The sequence below is a fragment of the Camponotus vicinus genome, unplaced genomic scaffold, assembly GCF_025532165.1.
Source record: "Camponotus vicinus isolate PSW18456_S1 unplaced genomic scaffold, iyCamVici1.0 SCAF_5, whole genome shotgun sequence".
Lineage (NCBI taxonomy): Eukaryota > Metazoa > Arthropoda > Insecta > Hymenoptera > Formicidae > Camponotus > Camponotus vicinus.
In genome coordinates, this window is record NW_028141977.1 from 16,235,446 (window position 1) to 16,258,649 (window position 23,204).

Here is a 23,204-nt window from a genome sequence, read left to right on the forward strand (position 1 = left end):
CCGCGAATTCGCGTGACCAGAATAGTCTTTCGAATAGTGGCGGTATCGACGAAACGATTATCGTCGCTCGTGTGCGTATACGTGTGCACGTTTCTTACCGGGCTCTTACAGACTCCGGGCAGCTGTTGGCAATAATTGTCGGGTGGATAGCCACGCTTTACCGCTCCCCGTTGGAAGACACCTTAAGCGAAGCTGATACACGGTGGCGATATATCGGGTCGTCCGAGCAAAATTGGTTCCGTTCCCGCACCTTGGCTACAATAATTCCGGTCCGTTTTCGTACTCGTTTCATTCCGCCCACATCGCGTGTTACACACAGCGCTGAATCATTGTATTTCCCGAATGGCTTTTGCATTTCATTACACAGTCTGACTTAATTTGACGCTTGTCGTATTTATCAAATAAAGTCGAAAACGAGATTATATAATCATATTCGGGAGTAATTTTTATACATAATTTAAATATAATTGGCCTTAATATATGTTTTCTCCATCTCTAAAATATCTTTCTCAATATTCTTTTTAAAATAAATCTCTGAACTCTCATTGTTTTATTTAAAGCAAAATCTTGCAAGAAGAACAACGAATCTCTCGTAGCAATGTATATCTCGTCTTTCGAGAGACAATTATCGTTAATTTTGCAAACTATGGCAGTATTATAGAAATATTGATGATATTTTAATTTCTTCCTGATTAAAATTTAGAATCACAAGTACAAAGTAACAAAGGCAGAGGGCAAAAAATCCAAAAGCATGCGTTTCAGCACTTATAATATCCCAATACCGCGAATGTTATCCACAATGTATCGCATAGCTAAAGCCAAAGTATGCCACGAGCGGCGAGGATCGATAGCTTCGGCTCTAACTTCAGTAAGTGTAGCGAGTTGCAGCTTTTGTCCTTTCGTAAATATTGACCGAACGTAGCTCGTTGCGCAGTATCGTAAGCGTGGTATTAAAAACAAAGAAGCGATCGATCGATCATTCCATATAGTTTTTCGGTTTTTTTTTCAAGTTCCCTCGGAACGGCCGCCATCAATTCGCATACGTAGAGAAAATGCATATTTCTGAATATAAATTAACATTATATTAACAAATATAGTAAGATAATTGGAAAGCGAGGAGAGGTCACGATACACGCTCGAAAAGAGATAGCACTTTACATAATTATTAGCTTAACGCGTTCGCTATTAAATATATATTTGCATATTCCCTTTTACAGAAATTATTTAATCACCTCTCCAGAAAATCAACTTAATATAAGATATATGAATTTTTGAGTCTTTATACCACATACGCTATGTCTACGTAAAATGATTTATCGAAAAATAGGACGAATTATCCATTATACACACGAGATAATCCGCAGTTGTGTTATGTTATAAAATAACACGTAATCAGTAGCGAACGTGTTAAAAATACAGACTAGAATGGACGTCAGTAACAGTACATAATTGACCTCGTCGACACGCGAAGTAAACTGCATTTTTCAACGTAGTTATCGTAATTTTGTAAAAATATCATTTTCTTCCGACTGACATATTTATTTCAGCGTTTTCCAAATTATACTTTTTAAAACTCTCCTCATATATAAGCAAAAAATATTATATTATTGGTGATATTGTAAATTCTCTTATTGTAGAAGAAGTTAAATCTGAAAATCAATTGTGCATATCTTACTTAGATCTCTTTCTAATTGGATTGGAGATATTTGAGTTGTTTTTTTTATCAAATTATATAAAAGCAGTTCATATAATGAAAATGTAAAAAAAGCTAATTTTTCATTTTTTTCCTGAGGGACTTTTGCAACTCTTATAATTTTTTATTATTGTATAATAAAAATATAATAATTTTTACTAAATACAATATAATAAAAAATCAAAAACTCTCTAAATTTTAATAGAGAAATAATAATTTTAGACTTGAAGAAAAAATTATTTTATTTTACTTTAAAATTATGTATGATAGAGAGAATAAGAATATATAAAGTGTACCAAATTCCGTGTTTTAAAAATTGTTTCAGATAAATATATAAATATTTATTTTGCGACATCGTAAACTTTTGAACATCACTATAGTGAGATTTGTGGTGATTAGAATTTAAGACTTAAGCACAAGATTGTGCGTTAGCTTGAGGCAAGCAAAGAAATCTCGGAAAAGTTTGGAGTATATTCGAGACGTATGTCATCATAAAGAGCGATTTAAGATTAAATGCAGCTATGCTTGAACTGTAAGGAGAGAATTAACTATTCTGTTCAAAAAACTTTTGAGATTTAAAAGTTTAAAAATCTCCGTTTAAGATTATCCTATTTTTGTAAACTTACGATCGTATGTTCCTATTATATCAGAATCCGTAAAACAAAAATATTCAATAACAAGTAGAGTACGTTTCCTAACGGTGTCACATAAAAGTCGTTGAAAAGCTTAATTCAAACTTGCCTCGAACGGCGCAACATGGCATTAAATTGCAAAAAGGATTATATTCTGGAAAAGTTGAAAACGACAACTTTAACGGTAATAGCTTTAATGCGACATGATATGCTTTTGTTAATAGCCTCGTGCGAGATAATTTTGACTATCCCCATCTCTGAAAATAACGCTCCACTTATATTGCAAATGAAATAGTAAACATTTAAGATACAAGAATAACAATTTTATTGATAATAAAACTACTGTCACGACTGAAAAAAATTCTCTCTCTCTCTCTCTCTTTCTTTTCATTCATCAAGGGAAGGCGACAGATATTTACAAGTTGCCTAGCAGTTCATTATTTTCCTCGAGAAGGATAAACGGACACGAGAATGAGCTATTCTTATTGAATGAGCTTAACGAAGTACGCAGGGTATATAACTTCGCGTCGTGGAAGAAACGGAGTAACTTTTAATGAAGCACGCACTCCATTACGCGTCGAAATACAGCTCACTCTTGTCTAAATGCGTTCGCTTCCTTTCTAAACAATATTCGTCTCGTTTCGGCAACTACAAAGTTATTCATTCGTGACTGATATTTTCGACTGCATAAAGAAGAATGAGCAACGCTCTCTTTGTATTATAAAATACGAAAAGATACGTTCCCATTTCCGAACAATACTTGAGTTGTACTACTCAGAATAGGTGAATTACTAATATTGAGTTATACTACTTGCACATATCTGAAAAAGATATATAGACTGTAGATCGATTTTAAAACAGGTTAATTTCGCGAATCAATTTGATAATTTATCGATGACTCTTTGGAGGCAATTTTATATTCTTTTCTTCTTAATTACCGATATTAAATACCTTCGAAAGCTTGCTTAAATAAACTGCGAATTAAAGTTCTATAGAATTTATATTTGAAAAGAGCTGAAAAATAAAGCTTCAATATTTTTTATATCTAAAGCTTCAAATAATTTTCGATTAAATAAATCATAAACGTATAAATTTTGTGTGATTTTTATGTTATAATTAATAATATTTATTTATATTCAAACGATCTTGGCTGCGCTTTTGAAAGATATAATTATCGAAGTATTGATTCGTGAAAAACGACTCAATGGTGCTGCGACAATCCAATATAGGAGAAAATCCGCGAAGCGAATCGATGCAGAGCGGACAACCGTTGAACGGATAAATTTGCTGCTTTTTAACAATGTCCGTCGCGAAACGTGGCCATTTCCGAGTCTGCGAGTGAAGAAAGAATACGGCGGAAAAACATTAGAGCGCAATTACGTCGAGGCGCGAGCCAACTTATCCGCTAAATTATCCGTGCAGTAACATCCGAAATGAGCGACACGAAAGTTCAACGCTCGTTAAGCACGTGCACAGAGACCTTGCCGCGAAGTTACGTCGTTACACGACGAGGGAGACGATCTCCGAGAAGCTGGGAACATCGGCTGCCTGGGCGCGCGCGAACGGATGTTTAATAGGGCGCGACGCACGTGTTTTAACGTTCCAGGATTATGCCATTCTCGTACATTAGTCCTCAGATGACGTCTTTAACACGTCAAGGGAGAATATCGTTCCGCGAATGTTGCGCCGCGCACATTTTCGGTCCTAATTTTCGATTCCTATCACGCCAACAAAAGTCTATAGATTTGATAACGTGAGATTTAATCGATATTATCTTTGTCTCTTATGTGTATTAAAACAGAATAGTGTAGAAAAGAGAGAAAGAGATAGGAAGGCGTAATATGGATAATTAATATCATATAAGTGTTTTTCTTAGATCTCTTGAATTATTGAGAGGATTTTTCAACGTGGATTTCAAATATAATCTGCGGAAACTTATATGGAGAGAAACTTCGATTAATCCAGTTTCATCGCAGTTTCAGATTAAAGCGGTATCATTTCTCAATATTTCATATAATATGCTATAATATAATGTTAAATATACGTATGAAAAATTCCAAATTGCTAAAAATGTTAGCGATATAAAAGTGCACTGAGATAATATGAGAATGTTTCTCCGGTACAAGGGGAGACTCGGGCGTAATATTCTTCTTTTTTCGCGATTATCTGCAAAAAGAGCACGAAATGCTGATAAGGCTTTGGCGGCTCGCGTGTTCTATATCGCGGACTTTGATATAAATGATAATAAGCTAGCGAGTCAGACATTCCCGGCGAGCACGCGAGCTGGCGGATTCTCTTCAGTCACGACATCCGTGACCCCCGGATCGAAGCGTTGCGACGCGTCGCGTCGCAACGGCCTGCGCTTTTCCGTCTTCGTAATTCTATGCACGTAATTCCATCCAGCTTCTCGGAATGGCGCCTTTGTACGAGAGACGCACCGAGTTCCAAGACAGAAGCTCGCACACGTCGCCGCACTCGGCGAAAATTTACAGAGTCGTTAAGATCGAGAGCTTACCCGAGGCGAGAAGCGAAAACTAAGAGTCGCGTCGTTGGACGAGCAACAAGAATGTAGAACTCTTTCGCTCCGATCTGCGTGTTTCGCATGTCAAATTCGACATTCGGGACGAATGAACTCGGGGCTCTTAATATTTCGATCGATTATTGCAAAAGAGAGCCGAGCGCATATCACGGAGAAAGAAGCTCTCGCAGCGGAAAAGGGGAAAAATTTTCTTCTTGCGTTAGAAACTTTTCGTGAAAATTTCAAATCTTTTCCTCTTTTAACAAATATAGATTTAAATCTGCGAAAGAACACGACATTTCGCAAATAAACAAGTTGGAAATAATATCTGGACAGAGAACATGAAATAATGCCAGAAATATACGGTAGAAAATATTTTCCGTGCTTTATATCCTTTATATCGTCGCATATAAAATCGAAAACGTTGCCTCGAAATTCTTTTGTGAGTCTACGGGATACGACGGAGGTCTATAGAATTTTGATAAAGCGCGATAGGGTCGGCGAACTAACGATAGGATTGCGTAATAAGAAGGTCGTGTATCAGGGCCGGCTTTTCAACCCCTATTCCGTGTGTGCTGAAAGAAAAGACAAAGCAAAAGATCAAGTGTTGGACGCCACGAAGAACGCGACGGGGGCTAACAATGGCCGCGCCGAAGCCCTTCTATGGTGCAAACAATACGGCTTACTGCAAGCAACGGCCAGAAGAACCCTGAGACCAACTCCAACATTGCAGGTACAATATATATCTATTCAGGGCTGCTTTCCAATTATTTTACGTTGCAAATAAAATGGATTATATACCGGCACTCTCTCATCACCTAGCGTGACTATTCTCTCTCGCCCAATAAATTTAAATGTAAAATATAATCTTTCTGGATTTCCTTATTAAAGAAAGAGACGAGCAAAGAGATGCATAGTATGTGTCGTGCAAAAACAAATTAATTTACAATGAAATAATTCAAATAGAAACTAGTAATATAATTTACTAATAAAATATTACACGTGTGTATATTTCATCGAATAATTCTTTCATCTGTGAATCGGATTGAAAAGAGAGCAGATAAACGAATAAAGAAAATTATACGAGAAAGATTGTACAGAGAGAGAGATAAAGGAAAAACATAAAGGGGATTGAAAAATATTTACGATATATGTAATAAAAGGAATTGAAAAATATTTGCGATAATATTATTACTATTATAGAAATCAACGACGTAATTCTTTCGAAGATAAAAAAACACATTGATGCTAAAAATGTCTCGAGAAAAATCAAAAGAGATAAATCGAGAAAGATGCTATAATTAATAACGCAATTTTATTATACCTTAATTTAATTGCGTGTCATGTCCATCGTTATTCGGTTATAGATTCGCGGAGAGCTTTCTCGCACGTACAAAGCCAAGCTTAAATATTAGTTCGCGAATTAATGCACGACGATCCTCTGTGTCTGTGCAATCTATAGGATCCACATAGTCCAGATGTACAAATTATTTTATCAAAGACAATCAAATTGATTTATCGCGACCACATAAATGTTTGCTCGCGGCACATTGAGCTGCGGCCCTGGACGCATGTGCTCTCGCTGTCTAACTCTCTCTCCATCCACGGACCTATGTATAAGTATATATGCACACAGCATACACACACACACACACACACACACACACACACACACACACACACACACACACACACACACACACATGTGACGCATGCATACCGCGGCCGCGCACACATACGCGCGGCCGTACACGGTATATGTGCGGCTCGCATCGCCCTGCGGAAGACGCAGGGTGCTTTGCGCCGCGCCTCTATTGCTATCACTTGGAAAGACTCGATACGAAACGATATCCGCGGAATGTTTACTCTCTCAACAAACGACGCTCGTGCTATTTCCTGACGCAGTCGAATGTAAAAATCCGTCGAGCGCGTTTGTCATCGACAAGCTGAAAGTAAAAGCAATGTAACGGAAAAGTCATCGATTAAAGATTAAATCTGTGTATGCGCATTGTCTCGATATCAAGTTTATTAATAATTGTACGGACCAAATGATGCTTTCAAAGTAATATCTATTGCAATATTGTATATAGAGTATAAGCTTGATAAATATAAAATTTTTTGCGCGAAATGAGAGAGAGAGAGAGAGAGAGAGAGAGAGAGAGAGAGAGTCTACAAATAAAATTATGAAAATCTAAAAGAATAGATTTTTACAAATATTACCTTTCGTGACCGAAGTAATTTTTATTTCCTATATTATTGTAATAACTGTTTTATTGTTTCTAACATATATACCGTCCCTCGGTGAATTCGGGGAAACAAAATTGTATGTGGGACATATATATCTCACTGGTCACGAAAGAGTTAAATATATCAACGAAAAAATTTCGATATTCTAAGAATAATCATATATTCGAAACTGTTGAGTTTTTAATACAAAAATTGGTTGTATATGATAAAAGCATATCTTCTTGATTATGAAACTGTGTGAATATATTTGTAAATACGTTGTTCGTAATTTTAATTATTAATCTTGTTAATTAAATTACACTCCATGTCCCATTTGTTTAGCAGCAATTAATGTCGCAGATAATAATTATGCCACGGCTATCGATGCATTAATTAACGAACGCGGTCGCATCCCGTTTTTCCATTAATAAATTTACGAGAATATTAGAATTGCGGACAATTAATACGCTTAGATTTTTACCTTCAATTTGTACATGAACGCGATACAGGTTTAATGAATCATACAGAAATTTTTAATTAAAACATGTGGAAACAATCGGGAAATATGTCGCGTTGACGTAACTTTACGAATTTAATTGAAATCTGGACAAAAATTTGTTCTGATATAATTTTATATAATTTAATTAATGTCAATCTGTTAATTACAAGTCACTTCAAGCAAACTTTTAAAGAAAGATTTCTTTGAAAAAGGAAAGAGAAAGTGAGAGGACGGGAAGTGCGCTGGGATTGTTCGCTCGACTCACGCCTTATTTTCTCGTCTTTGAGGTATTCGTCGTCGTTATTGCGAGAAGCTGCTTTATGAAGAACTTCTGACAATATAAGTAACGATGCGACGTACGCCACAATGAAAAAAAATAGTCCTTCTTAACGATTCATCTCCTCTCACCTCTCGCACACTTCGTGTCTGCTTCATTCTTATTTGTTGCTACCGCGTGCTTTATTAGCGCACTTTTGGCGAATACAACTCGAAGATTTGCCAGGCTTTTATAACGCATCGTAAAATGAGAGGAATAAAGAACCACTAACTCACGGTTCATGTTTGTGATAAAATGACATATAGCATGTCTTGAACATTTTTAATACAATTCATTCGAAAGCCTAATTATAATAACAATAGAAAAAATAAAAAAACGGTTGTTACCTATATAGTATAAATGCATAGTTTTTACAAAATAATTTTTTGTTTATAGTATAAATTTTGTAATTAGTATAATTGTATAAAATTTAATATGAATTATTATTTCGAATAATCACGTGAATAACGTTGCAATTTAAATTAAAGAAATTTTATTGATTTTATACATAAAGAAAAAATATATATAAAGAAAAAATTTGTAATTTAACAATATTTTCTGTCAATCATTTCGGATTATCAGAAGCGAAGAAATTGCAAGATGACGCACATGAACAATTTGTACAATAAGCAATTTCCGTTCACAAATCTGTTTTAGTTTGATAAATCAAGTTTCTAAAATATGATGCAAACTCTGTCGATGTATTAATACGATGTATTAACATAGATGTATTAATCGATATATTAGATAGAAATATGAAGTAATTTTGAACTTGCGCATATAGACTATGTTTTTTGTTACATCTACGTTGACAATGAGTTTGACATTTATATCTATCTACATTTTTATATAATTTATTATACCAATGGCAAAATTTGCACTGCATTGCATTCACCTACATTTTAAGCTGTAAACTTTATTTATTCGAAACATGGAAAAATTATTAATGTATTTTCTCGCATTTTTATCGCTGCTAATATCATATTTCAAAATGATTGAATCTAACTGTCAAGTTAAAATTGGATGTTTAAAAGCACAAATATATTTTCTTTATTAGTCTGAATCAATTCTATATCATTTTATTGAAATTAATTACATCGTGATTTTAAAGAAAAAGTATTATTTTATGCAGATAATAAATTCGCGCACAACGCATAAAAATGTGTTCAATAATAATAAAAATCACCTCAACCCATTTCGCTGCATTGTAAAACAAGTTATTGCAGTCCCCACTGAAGAAAAAAGAAAAAAATCTAAGCAACAAAATAATTTCCAGAAAAATCTAAAACATGCCACGGAACTCGGTCGTCTGTTACGCGTGAATCTCGCGGTGAAGCATTGTATTGCCTCCTTTCTCTCACCTCGCAATTTTTCGTCTCGCGCCTCGAAAGAAAGGAGTTAATGGAGACGCTTCCGAGATGCTGGAAACAGGCGAGAGGCCACTGAGATCAATGACCTACTTCAAACCACCTAGATTACGCTCCTTTGTCTCTAATATCGCTACCATTCGGCGGTCATCCTCAAAACAATTACACGCCACTCTCGCAATCAGTAGTACGAATGTATGATATATCAAACGAATCGCAGAAAAATCATATCGGAAATATGCTATGCTGGATGCAAGTAAATTTGCAAGTAAATCTGAAGTTTATTTGTGAAATATTAACTTAAAATGTTAGCTTCACATAGCTCGTTTAATGTAATCCGAAAATAAATTTATCTCATAAATCATTATCTGTATAATATAAATACAGAGTGAGTTTTTTATCTTGAGACATCGAAATATCTCGTAAAGTCTAAAAGATACGATAAAATGTTTCAGATAAAAGTTGTATGGTTTCAAGGGGGACATAAGATGGTGCCTTTAGTTTGACCTTAAAGAGTCACCTGAAGGTCACGTGAAGGTCACCTCCAACTTTTTAAATGGGACACCCTATATGCTTTGACATATTCTTGTAGCTCACCTCGAGAGCTTTCCAAAACACTATAATTAAGTTAGTTTTCGTTAAGTACTTTCCGAGTTATAAGGTTTGAAATCATTTCTTAATTTTACATAAACCGTAAAATATTTTGTAAAATATTCATTTTTCGATTATCTTACCTTAATACTTTTATGTACAAAATAATGAGAGGAATCAATTGGTGTAAAGAAAACACATAGTTATTTTTAAGAAAAAATATGTAATTATTAATTGCAAATTACATATTTTTTCTTAAAAATAACTATGTGTTTTCTTTACACCAGTTGATTCCTCTCATTATTTTGTACATAAAATATTCAGGTAAGATAATCGAAAAATGAATATTTTACAAAATATTTTACGGTTTATGTAAAATTAAGAAATGATTTCAAGCCTCATAACTCGGAAAGTACTTAATGAAAACTAACTTAATTATAGTGTTTTGGAAAGCTCTTGAGATGAGCTACAAGAATATGCAAAAGCATATAGGGTGTCCCATTTAAAAAGTTGGAGGTGACCTTCACGTGACCTTCAGGTGACTCTTTAAGGTCAAACTAATGGCACCATCTTATGTCCCCCTTGAAACCATACAACTTTTGTCTGAAACATTTTATCGTATCTTTTAGACTTTACGAGATATTTCGATGTCTCAAGATAAAAAACACCCTGTATAATGCATTATATACAATGCATTTTATTTATATATAATACATTATATATACAGATAATGATTTATGGGATAAATTTATTTTCGGATTACGTTAACATACAATTATTTTTACTTATATTGTTACATCTTTGCATTAATTACTCTTCAACACATTTCTCCTCATTTTGACATTTAATCTATATTTACTTTTCTGATCTACAGAATCAGAAGTACTAAGGAAGATCTCGGTACAGGTAGGAAGCTTAGAATCGCAAGAAGTTTCTTAATAATACTTGACATAAAGTTATTTTTGAATTTTGCTTTTAAAAATACAGTCATTTCTACTCACGTCGTGACCTGCTTGCGTTATTTATTTCTTGGCACATTCTGAATTCAGCTTAAAGTATTCGCACTTCGTAATCTCGTGGGTACTGCACCAAGTATCTTAAGAACAGTAACTCTTGAAAGATGCGCGAGAGAAAGAAAATGGCCAGAATAAAAATGTATAACTTGACGGAAAATGTTGAAACGTAACGATAATTCATGACATGTTCTATTTCAGTGAAAAGATACGACAATCCATTTTTATACCTTTCCTGAAGAAACAGAAAATTTGTTATTTTGGAAAATACATCTCAGCAGGATTTTTCTTAATACCTAAATATTATCGTGCAGAAGATAATGTATTTCATTTAATTTTATTTTAATTTTTCCTATCCGTAATTATATATAATTACTTTACATATATTATATATATTCTTACATATATATTTTTTTTAAATCCTTTCTTTTAAATTGGTGGGAGAATTTACCATTAAAAGGACATCCAGTAATTTTAAAATCTTCTATTCATTATAATAAAAGTCGAAAAATAAATTCCTAAAAAAATAGATATTCTTTCCGAAGTTCCAACTTAATTTGAGATTTTTGTGGAAGATATCCGCTTGAATTTTACAACTCATCGGTAAGAGAGAAGAAAGAAAGAAAGTATCACGCCATCTCATCAGTGAAATGGATTATCGGACGATATATTCTGAGCCAGCGCGGTGCGTTTCATAATTTATCCGCACGGATGATCGCAACACGAGATTTCCATCGATTCTAGACGCGACAGACGCCGTTATGAAATATATCAAATTATCAATGAAGCTTTCCAGTCGAGAAAATCGTGCCGCTCACGAGCAATGATAATGGGCGCTTTATGAGCTGATAATGTGGTAACCGGAATAATATCTTGTAAGCGTGTGCAGCCTGATTGCACATCTTAAGTGGTAGATGCGCGAAATTCGGTTGCGATAGCAACGTCGTCTCCGCTTTCACTGTTACGTACGTATGCATAAATATGCATGCTGTACGAATGCGGCAAACTCGCGACTATATAAGCCAATATCATATTCGCGTTTTATTCACACAATCAGTCGCCTTATGTATAATTCAAATAAAAATCTCGCGCGACAAGTTTAAATTAGAGACGAATAATAAAAATCAAACAAGTTACAATTGTAGCATATGTATCTAAAATTGTAAATATATTTAATATTAGTCTAATATTTGAAAAATGGCAGACGAGCAAATTATTTCGAGAGTGTAACTTGAATTGAATTAACTTTGTCACTTCTTATTTATGGAAGCGTTGCGAAAAATATAACAAATTAAAAATTAAAAATAATACCGAACAAATCGCGGAGCGCAGACGATGACGTCAAATATCTATTAATGTCGCGTGTATAAAATTTTAATAAATCAAAAATATCAATCTGATTTTATTGCATCTCTATTTCATTCGTTATCCATTATTTATATCAATATTATTTATTATATATTATTTATTGCTTTATATTTTATCACCTTTCTCTTTATTATTTCAAGTCAATTATACGTCACTTTATTGAAATTGATTATGTTGAATTGGTGACTTTAAGCCGGAAATTATTCATGAATTCGATTAACGAGTATGTAGTCAGGTACATACACAGAATAGCCCGAGTACACAAAATAGTCGATCGATACCCTGACAGCGTTAGACGCAATGCAATTAGATTTGCTGTACTAATATACATTTTGCTAAAGCAACATCACATAGGGCAATGAAAAATGTTTAATATTCTTGTTTATTTATAATATAATTAAAATTTCTAATTTGTAAAAACGAGAAAAAAAAAGAATAAGAGAAAGAAAGAGAGAGAGAGAATTTTTAAATTATTCAAATGTCACCGACCAAATCGCAACAGGCTACTTAATCAAACGCTTCAGAACGCTTTTCCTCTTCTTTTTAGGAAAGAGGAAAGAGGAATTTTAACGCCTGGAAACACATTACGTTATATTAAAAATGCAACAGGCTGCTCGTCTAACATTCGCTTTCGACGAGACATCGCTACATTCAACTTTTTGCGAATTTTTTTTTAGACAAAAACGCTACAAATTTTTTGTACAGCTTATTGAGAGACCAAATCGTGGACAAATAAAGTTCCAAATTGTTCAGCGCATCTGTGTCATACCAGGAATAAAAAAAGAAAAAAAATAGCGAATCCGTAAACCGCTTTAATCTTGTAAACGATAGAATACCAGCTGCCGTGTTTTGGGTGCAATCGAAAAACTATATCAATGCATATGTATCCATATGCATGTATGTATGTACCAAGATATATGATTCTCTGCTCGAAACAAAAGAAGACTTATGAGTAAGAAATTTAATTTTGAAATTTCGATTGATTTAAGTATTTTGAAATTATTTTCTCTCGAAAAAAAAATTTTTCAGATAAAAGATCGCCATATATATTATATAAATCTTCTTTCATTTATCCTCTTATAAGCTTCCTATCTTCCAGCACAGGATCATATATATTAAAACTGTCCCTTTATATCATATCACGCGCGTGATTTCGAAAACTGATGATGAGAAAATGGTCGAATTTGCAACTTCAATCTATAAAATTAATAGAGAGGAAATAAATAATTAGAAGAAAGGAAAAGAAAATAAAAATCAGTATAATAAGTATTTTCGATTCGATTACACTTTCTAGAAAGAAGAAATCGGACTCTATCATACAACTCAATTGTCCTGTCTCGACAGATTGACATTGCAATTACTCTATTCAACATGTATGATCGTTCCCCTCTGGCTTAATGGAATAGAAATCGGTCAATTAGGAAGGCGCGATTTATCCGCAAACAGCAAGAATTTAACGACATTTGGGCCGGACTCTTTCTCTCGACGTTACAATGCCCACTGGAGACGCGCGCGGTTAATCTGCTTAATCTAGCGTGAGGAGCATCATTTTGGCGGCGCGCCAATTTCGCCAGGTTTCAACCGAACGACCGGCCGACCGGGTTCTCTGGTGACCGAATATCATCGTAAATGTGTAGAATGGAGCCACGATGTGCGAAATGGTCGACAATTGTCCGACGATTGCTCCTATACGAGTTGAAAGAAACGATGATTGCCACTTCTTTAGGTCGGCACTTTCCTCGATAGTACTCTACGAATATTTCTGAGAGCGCGCAGCAAGATAATATCGAGATACTGAGTCTGATTTTCAAATGATAAATCTAGATCTCTGCAGTTTCCACTTGAAGAGAGCTCGCAAGTGCGAACTCTTTCTCTATCTCTTCCTCTCTCTTTTTCTTTCTTCTATAACATTCGTAAATCTTTTATAGAAAAGTTTTATAGAAAAGAAAGTATATGTGTGTATAATGTATTATGGAATTTGTTAGTAAAATATGAAATTTCGATTTAATTTATATAGTTAATCGTGACCGTTTGACATTTGCAAGCGAAATAATTAATGTTTGCCGTCTTTTAGGTATTCCCTATATATCCCCGCCCAACTATTATAAAAATACGTGACGATGCTATTGTCCGGCAAGCGAATTTCGCGATTTTGGTTGAAACGACACGGAAAGTTGTCTTGATTTATGACCGGTTGTAACGAGGAAGAGAGATGGGAAAAGCGGCAGCTGCGAAAAAATAATTCTACCGCTCATCGCGCGCCGCGCGCGCAGCTTCAACCGTGACATAAATCACGGCAAAGCCGCCGTCTCTCGCATCTCGCAATGGCGGACGGATGATGCGGAATTACCGAGCTGCACTTTGTAATATTAAAAGTCCGGATAATGTATCACTATTAAAATGTAGCAGCCTGAAAAGTTACAGCCACCAGCAGCTGCTAGTAAATTTTTGTTTCCGAGCTAAGCCGTCCGAGATACTATTTTCGCGTTTAAATAGAAGGGAAAGGGAAAGGGATGGAATTGCTGCTTATCTTTTTACGCTTTATCTCCCGCTTTCGCATTAATTTGCGAATAGCATGCGATATTTATCACTATTAAGCATTCGTTCCAAGGCTATTGTTTTGCCGATCTTGATTCCACAAGGTATGATTTATTCCACGCGATATTTAAAAGCGTAATTATTTTTGCATTTCATTCTTTCTATTTATGATTTCGTTCTAATATTCAAAACAGAAATGGATAAAAGGCTCGTTTCACGTTTATAATGATTGATTACAATTAATTTAGATTTATGACAGACGTATTCTAGAATCAGTTCACACCTGTTGTATGTATTTTATATATTCGTCATACACTTATATTCGTCTCTTTTTATTTAAGCTAGTCAATATTTTTCGGTTAAACGTGTAAATATTCGCGGCTAGGATTTCGGGTTACCGAAAACGAAAGTACTTCGCGCGTTTGAAAAGATAAATATTTATATGTGTAAACGCAAATGGAAACGGAAAAAGTGACAGAGAGAGAGAGAGAGAGAGAGAGAGAGGAGGGGGGAAGGGATGGAAAGAGAAAGAGAGAAGATGATGCAGTGTGCGTCGCTGGTAAAATAAATTAAGCTCGTTAGATCTTGTGCCCGGGGAATCAACGAGGACGACTCGGTTTGCAGGTCGCGTTTGCTTTAAACCTTCGCAAGCGGAATTAACTGGCAGGCAACGCCCACCTCGTGGTTTTACTCCAAGCCGCTCAGCGAGGCTTAATTTGCCCACGTCGAATAACAAGGTGGCGAATAATCCTGTACTGGGTCAATATAAAACAAGGCTTGTCTCACGTAACATGCAGAACACAACGCGAAGGTCGCAATCAGCCGCCTAAGTCGTTAAAGTTTCATCATGCTCGTTTTATCATGAAAAATTAATATTACGATGTTACATTATATTATTATATTGCGCGGAGTAAACATGTAACAACTCTGTGCAATAATTCCTGTTAATTATTTTTACGTTTAAATAATATTGTGTATAGTCATCGATACTGTTCAAAATATAAAGCGTAAATTAATTTATATATTTATATATTTTATATATTTTTTATATATTTTATATATTTATTTATTTTATATATTTATTTATTTATTTATTTTATATATTTATTTATTTATATATTTTATATATAGAATTTTATATTTATTTATTTATACATTAATTATGTAAACAGAACGTTAAAATTGTAAATTATTATGCTATTAATTGTTTATACATATGTATATATACAATGGACTATTTTGTTAATTAAATCTTTGATTATTACTGTTGATAATTAATTCTATTCTTTTATTATTATTATTACATTATAATATTATTGTTACATTGTTTAACATTTGTTGCAGATGTACTGATTGAATATTTAGTTCTGTTTATAGTACATACAATGATAGATTTATGTATAAAAGCGTTGTTGATTCATGTAAATAAAAACGAAACAAACAATTTCAACAAATGCAAAAGCATAAAGTAAACGCATAAAGCGAAAGGATATTCGACATTGCGTATAAATAATCTTTCGCTTTTTTTGCTACAAAGCATTTGCTTTCTGTTTTGAAGAATGCGCATCATCGTTCTCGGAACAGGCATCAATAACACAGTTGCACAAGCGTGTACAAGATTACAATATCGTATTTCTTATCGTTTATATATTTTCACAAAATTTTCTGCAATTCCTGCTATTCATAATAGTAAATCAGTTTCAAAAATACAAATGATATAATATTTCTACGTTACTTTTCGAAATTTTTACTTCGATAAATAACAAATACACACAATACAATAAGTATACACATTTACCTATGTGTATATTTATTCATTTCATACGACTTATCTTTTAAAAAAATATTTCAAATATATTTTGTAGCATTTTTTTTATTATTACGATTAAAAATGTATAGGAAGATAATAAAAAAATTGGATTTAATCGAAAACCATTAAACTGAAAAACATCTTATAGCATTTTTTGCATAACTCGTGAAAACTAGATAAATGTTTCCCATATCGTAATTCCTGTATCATATACGAAAACGGTGCGATAAAACACTCGAATCGGTAGGCGTAAAACATACTTCAAACTGTGAACCATCGATCTGTTCGTGCAATTTTTCTGCCACTTAATCCTACGCAATTCTATGGTGCAATATAAACCACTCTGCAAGATTAAACCGAATATTGAGTAGCTTAATCCGTTTCACATTCCAGACACTCATAGAGTTAGTTGATAGAAACAAAGATCGATATAAAACGATATAAAACGAAGAAAATATCTATTTTATTCGTTCTTCGCGGTTGTGCACAACTTTTATTTATCGCGCACTGGTCCGAAAGTTCCGAGATTTTTGAAATTAAAATTCGGTTGTCCAATATTTTGACGAAATTTTTAATATTGAAATTTAGTTATTCAATATTCTCATGACATGTATCAATTTTCATGCGTAAATTTTCCGTTGTCCGCAAGCAAAGTGTCAATATGTGAATACAAATATCTATACAATTATAAATATATGTTCCCGTCCTAAATAATCGGTGAATACTATTGGTTCAACTAGTCTAGCATGACTGGCTCGATATTGGTAATCCCGAACTGTGTATTAATCCTTTAAATAAATATTCGTATTTGATTTGCTTGGAGAGCACAAGTATTGAAAGCCATCGTAAGTATCGATTTGAGAGAAGGTCATCATAATCCGAAATATCGTCGCAATGTCAACCATATTAAATTACAATATGACAGAAAGGGGCAAAATAATGATTTTCGCAATTTACATTTTTGAAACTTGATGAAACGAATTCATCAAAAGCCAGAGATTCAGTTACCACAACTCGACCGTTATCTCTTCTGCACTTTGAATCATTTTATATAGCGGCTGAATTTTAATTATTCCACGCTTCTATGTGATACGTCAAACTGATAGCATAAGAGTGTTTGCACTACATTTTATCAACTTTAACGATTCGCGAGATGGATTTCGTTAATAGAACATAATCTATGCAAATTGCAAGAAACGATCACATATAATTTTCATCGTTTTAATATTCATAATTCAAAATGTCTAATATACGTTGATGGCTTGATATGTCTCTCTTACTCGTGTAGATGCCGTCGGCGATTTGTTTGCGACGTTATCTGTTTGACGACGATCTTCCGTAGAGATCTTTGACGGGGGCGTTTAACGTTATTCGTCGGACCGCGTTTGCGCGCGGGCGCGCGAGCATACCACACCTCAAAGGGTTAAAAGTTCGAGATTACCGAGAGCGTCCCGCCGAGTTTCCTGGGAGTTTCCGTAAAGCGGCCAGGTGCAAACAGATACGATCGCGTCGAATGCGCGAAGCCCCCGGAACGAGAACACAGTACTCTTTCGACTTGGATGCCGTAAGTTTCTCGCGTGGAACAGAGCGGAACAAAGCGGAACGACCGATGATGAGTAAGTTTTCAATTCTTCGATCTACGCCGCCGCCTCTTGCTCGTGAGTTTGCCTTTCGCGGGGAAAATCACTCGTCGACGTTTCACGTCGATCTCGCTTGTTTATCGAGTTTAACTTCGCGCTTCCGAATGCTTCCTTCATTCTAACGTTGTTCAGGGAAACGACGGATGAAAGATTGTGCGCGATATCTGTGATAACATTATTCTCTGTGCTCTCTTTTATGGAAATATCGCTTTCTGAGGGAATGAGTTTCGAAACAAAGTTACGATAAAATCAGTGGCTCAGATATCTTTCTCTTTTTCTTTTTATACGAAGTAATCCAAGAGTACCGCATACGAAACGTTAAAACTAGATTTGTCGTTCAAGTTTGAAAAGAAAATTCTTGTATGTTACATCCATAAATGTACAAGAAAATTGGCAAAATTACTCACCGAGCTGACAACGATCACCACCCCTTCCGAGAGGACACTGGCATCTCTGTCTGAACGTTCCTTGCTTTCGTCTAAGATTCACGGTATTACCCTCCAGATCCACGATTCCGTCCTCATCATCCTCAATTACGTCAACTTCATCCCCGCGAGATTGTTCGATATAACAGTTTCCAGCTGGCCCGCAATCCAAGGAACACGCTGGCTCGGTACTCACGATGCTTTCCATCGTGGATGGCAGTTTTTGCTCCAGATTTGGACCCTAAATAAACAGAAGGAAGAAATGTTACATGTCTCATATTGGATTGCATTGAAATTGACGTTTAATAAGCTATAAGCTAATGGAAGGAGATCAGTTTCTATATGACATTTTACAATACATTTTTGTGACTAATCAAAAAGATTTGTTCAATAATAATTAAATTATAAATTTAATTATTAAATTTGAAACATTTTTTATAAATAAATTTAATGTTTTTGAAAAATATATAAAGGTTTCCTTCTCTTTCTTTCTTAGGAATTAACGCTGAAATATTTTTCACTTATTTATTTCTTGTATATTTAACGGACATCATGGAAAACTGTGTTAAATATAACACTTCTCAATTAGTAAGTCATTGAAAAATATTTTACTATCATATTCAATATAGTATTAGATTTATAATTGATTATATATCAACTTATATACCTATAAAAAATAAATATCATATTAATTTTTAATTTAAATAAGAATAGTTGCAAATAAATAAAATTGATACATTTACATAAAAAATAAATTAGAAAAATTTTTACATCTACTTTTTCGCGCAGTTTAGAACGTGAACATAGAATGTGAAGAACGTGTAGTAAAGAGCCAAACAAGGACGAATATTATTTATGAGTTGACTCGCTCTCCGACATTCGCCTCATGATTTCTTAATCCTTTCGCTCGCTGTTGTCGATTCGGGGCAAGAAATTTTCAAAAATAATGGGATAGCCTGCTACATATTAAGAAACCTACAACGGACATAAAGTACCTGTTGCACGACTCATGTTTTTTTTATTTAGAGAAGGCTTTTGAATAAAAATTGGCCGTTAGAGCTTGCAAATCTTGTACTTAATAATGTCGCAAAATATTAAATTTTATTCACGTTTGCAAAGAAAGATCACCAAAAAGCTCGAATTCATATTTTGTCGATTAGCGCATTAATTTGTGAATTTACGTATTAATTTAATTTTATTATATTTTAATGATGTTCCCTGTAATCACAATGTTAATATATTCATTTACAATAATTTAATCATTATTTAATAATCATGTGTGGTATAAACTTATATTAATATTCCCTCTCGTTACTACTTTACTTTTAATTTACTTTTTTGCTTTTAATTTCAATTTTAATTAACAGTATTGCATATGGCAACGGATGCTAATATTTAAAAATAGGAATATATAATATCATTGTACAGGTGAAGGAAAGTGCAAAGTTTCAATGTCGTCAACAATTCGATCAAATTCTTTATCGCATTAAACAAAACTTTACGTCTTCGATTATATCGTGAATATTAATTCCAGTTCAAGAGAAGATTCCTTGATTGAGAACATTCCAGCTTCGCTCGATTTCACATAATCGCTATTTCTATACCTCGCACATAGACGAGCATATCCATTTACGTCCCTTTACGGAATGTTCTATTCTGGACTGCTTAACCTAAAGATGACGCTTGATCGATTTTCTCTATTTAGTATAAATATGACTGAACGTCGACATATCAATCAATTAAATTTATGAAGTAAATTCTTGTAATATTGATTAATCTAATGCATGATATCGAGCATTTGTGTTGAATCAATAAATGTTGAAACTGAATTTTAATTCGTATTTATCACATACAACCTTAAAGCTTATATAAGCATTTTTGTCATTTCCAACAATTGCGCTTAAAACATGTGCTAAAAAATTTGTTGATTCTCGTTTCTCTCTTGTGTTTCACACGCAAAAATAATTGTTACAGAACTTTATTTTGCATTTATAAAAACAACAAAAACAAAAATAAAAATGTATTTAATTGAATATAAACATTTACATGTATATTTTGTCTCTAGTATTTTTTTTATTTTTTCATTTCGTACGAAGATATTTGTCATAATGTTATTTTTAACAATCATTTTATTTCATTATTTTATATAAAACTAATTTCTTTATACATAAAATTAAATAGAAAAGAAATAATAAAAAATATACTTACATACTCAATTAACAAAACGAAAATTTTAGTAAATTCAATTTTTCTTAAATTTTTGTGATAAATGCAAAAAAATAAAATTCTTTTTAACAAATATTTTTGTGTAAAACTACTCAAGGGAAATTTTTAAAAAAATTTTTAAGCAAAAACATTTTAAACAAATGCTATTTATATTTTAGATTAAATGAAATCCTTAAGATTTTATAATTTTAAAATACATACATACATATATATATATATATATATATATATATATATATATATAGGATTTTAAAATATATACATATAGGGTTAAAATTTTTTGACAACTGATCTTGCGGATAGTTCCAACAAAATGCACAAATACGTTCTTTACAAATCTTCGCGATAAAGAAAAAATTTCGTATACATTTAAATGTGTTCTTTTATTCCAAGAACATTTCAAATTTCAACAAAATAAACACGAGAAGCAATTGAAACAGTATTATATTCTGCAGAAAAAAATCTATACTTGTGTCCGTTCAATGATTACTAAAAAGAATTATTGCGACATTCAAAGACGTGGAATAAGTGCTTTCCTTATCCGACATATCGCCTTTTTGTATTTTTTATTGTACATCAAAAATCCTAGATTTTTCACCGGAATCCTACCTAACAAATGATCGCGGAACAACGTACAAACACTTATGCAGCAATACGACAAGCTAACCCGGGAAATATGGCAGTAATGTTACCTGAGACGTGGCGCGCAGCTCGATTCGATCCACGCCGTTCCCCTCGTTTATCTTCGTCGCGTCCGCGGTAGAATTCTCGGCTGGAGCATCCAGATGTATCGTAAAGGTGGCACCGCGCATATAAAGGATGTCCTCGACCGCATCCTCATCATCCGCATTGTCTGTCTCATCGCTCTCGGCCTCGTCGGCGAGGTCGCCAAGTTCGCTCGTTGATGGCGATGTCGAGTTGAGCTCTGCAACCAAAAATAGCCGTCCTTTCGTTAGAGAAAGAATAAAAAAAAGTGTCGAGAATAAGCTTGATATATCGAATAAGCCGTAAAATAATGTAGTCGTCGGCTCGTATCGCACAAAATTATTTGTTGAATTTATTGAATTTAATATATTAAAATATTAGAATATTTTTTTTCATTATTGATCTTTTCTATCTAATTATTTTTTTCTGCTTGTAATAACATGTAAAAACAAGCGTTATTAAAAATCATATTTTTTTAATATTTTATATTATATATTTTATATTAAACATTGAAAGAGAGAGCGAGGAAGAAAGAGAGAGAGACTCGTAACGTGAGTTATTAGTTTATAATTACGTAAAATAATATATTTTCATTAACATCATAATTTCTTTTAAATATTGAAAATAAAAAACGCACATACAAATAACTCACTCACATGCTACATCCTTGTTACGATAAAAAGTGATTTTATCAAAAATCATAAATTTATTAAACATATAAAATATTGTTAAAAAATAAATTTAATTTGTTTTTCTTTTTCAATAAGGCGTTATTAAAATGATTAAAATCTCAAGAGAGAGATCTCAGATTTTAAATAAATGAAAGAATCGTTCATTATAAGATATAATGCAGCAAAACTCGGAAATTGTCAGCATTCTTCTTAGAATAAGAATTAGAGAGTTTTCCTTCTCGTTTGATAGCATTCTTCTTAAAATAAGAAGAATGCTATCAAACGAGAAGGAAAACTCTCGTTTATGAAATTATCATTAACGTAATAAAATCGGAGTATAAACTTTTAACTTCACTTCGACTTTAATGTTGAAATCACTTCATCTAACTGCCAAAAGCAGACGCAATCAATTGTTCATTACAGCACGTCGTGAATGTGCAGTTTTCTCACCCCATCTGACAGCAAATTACTTGATTGATTAAAAAAGAAAATGGAACGTTAATGAAGTTTGATATTTGCCATTTTGCATTTATAATCAAAAATTCGACGCGGTAATCGTACGAATAAACTATCACAGCCACCGATTAAAACCGACATAAATCCTCAAAATACAGACCCGTTGCACCTCGATAATGACTCTTGCCTTTTCACTCGCGTATAAACGAAACGCTATAATACAACAGCTCGTATCGATCCATGTTTACAATATCGAAAATAAAGTTCACCGAAATTGTAGAAGAGAAGACAGTATTACGAAACTTGCCCGAATAATACGGTATTAATATATCATTATCGATATTGGAGAAGTTCCGATAGGATCGAAAAGGGAATGAGGTTCCGTAATATACCGTCTCTTCTTCACTACCAATTTCAATCTTTATACTTCACCACGGACACGTCTGCGTATTCGATAGCTCCGAAAATCCACGAGCTGTTGCACGTGCAATACGATCGCTTCGCCGCACA

At 33.5% G+C, this 23,204-nt stretch overlaps 1 protein-coding gene across 11 annotated transcripts in view; it reads right to left on the reverse strand.

Annotated features, from left to right (window-relative positions):
- Positions 1-23,204, reverse strand: part of LOC145972234 (pikachurin) — a 98,046-nt gene that overhangs the window by 41,997 nt on the left and 32,845 nt on the right. For all 11 annotated transcript variants that reach the window (XM_083100667.1, XM_083100664.1, XM_083100662.1 and 8 more), the window contains 2 exons: positions 21,555-21,787; positions 18,619-18,877 (listed from right to left, as the gene is read on the reverse strand). In XM_083100667.1, coding sequence (XP_082956793.1) covers positions 18,619-18,877; positions 21,555-21,787 — 492 coding nt within the window. The remainder of the gene's footprint in view (positions 1-18,618; positions 18,878-21,554; positions 21,788-23,204) is intronic.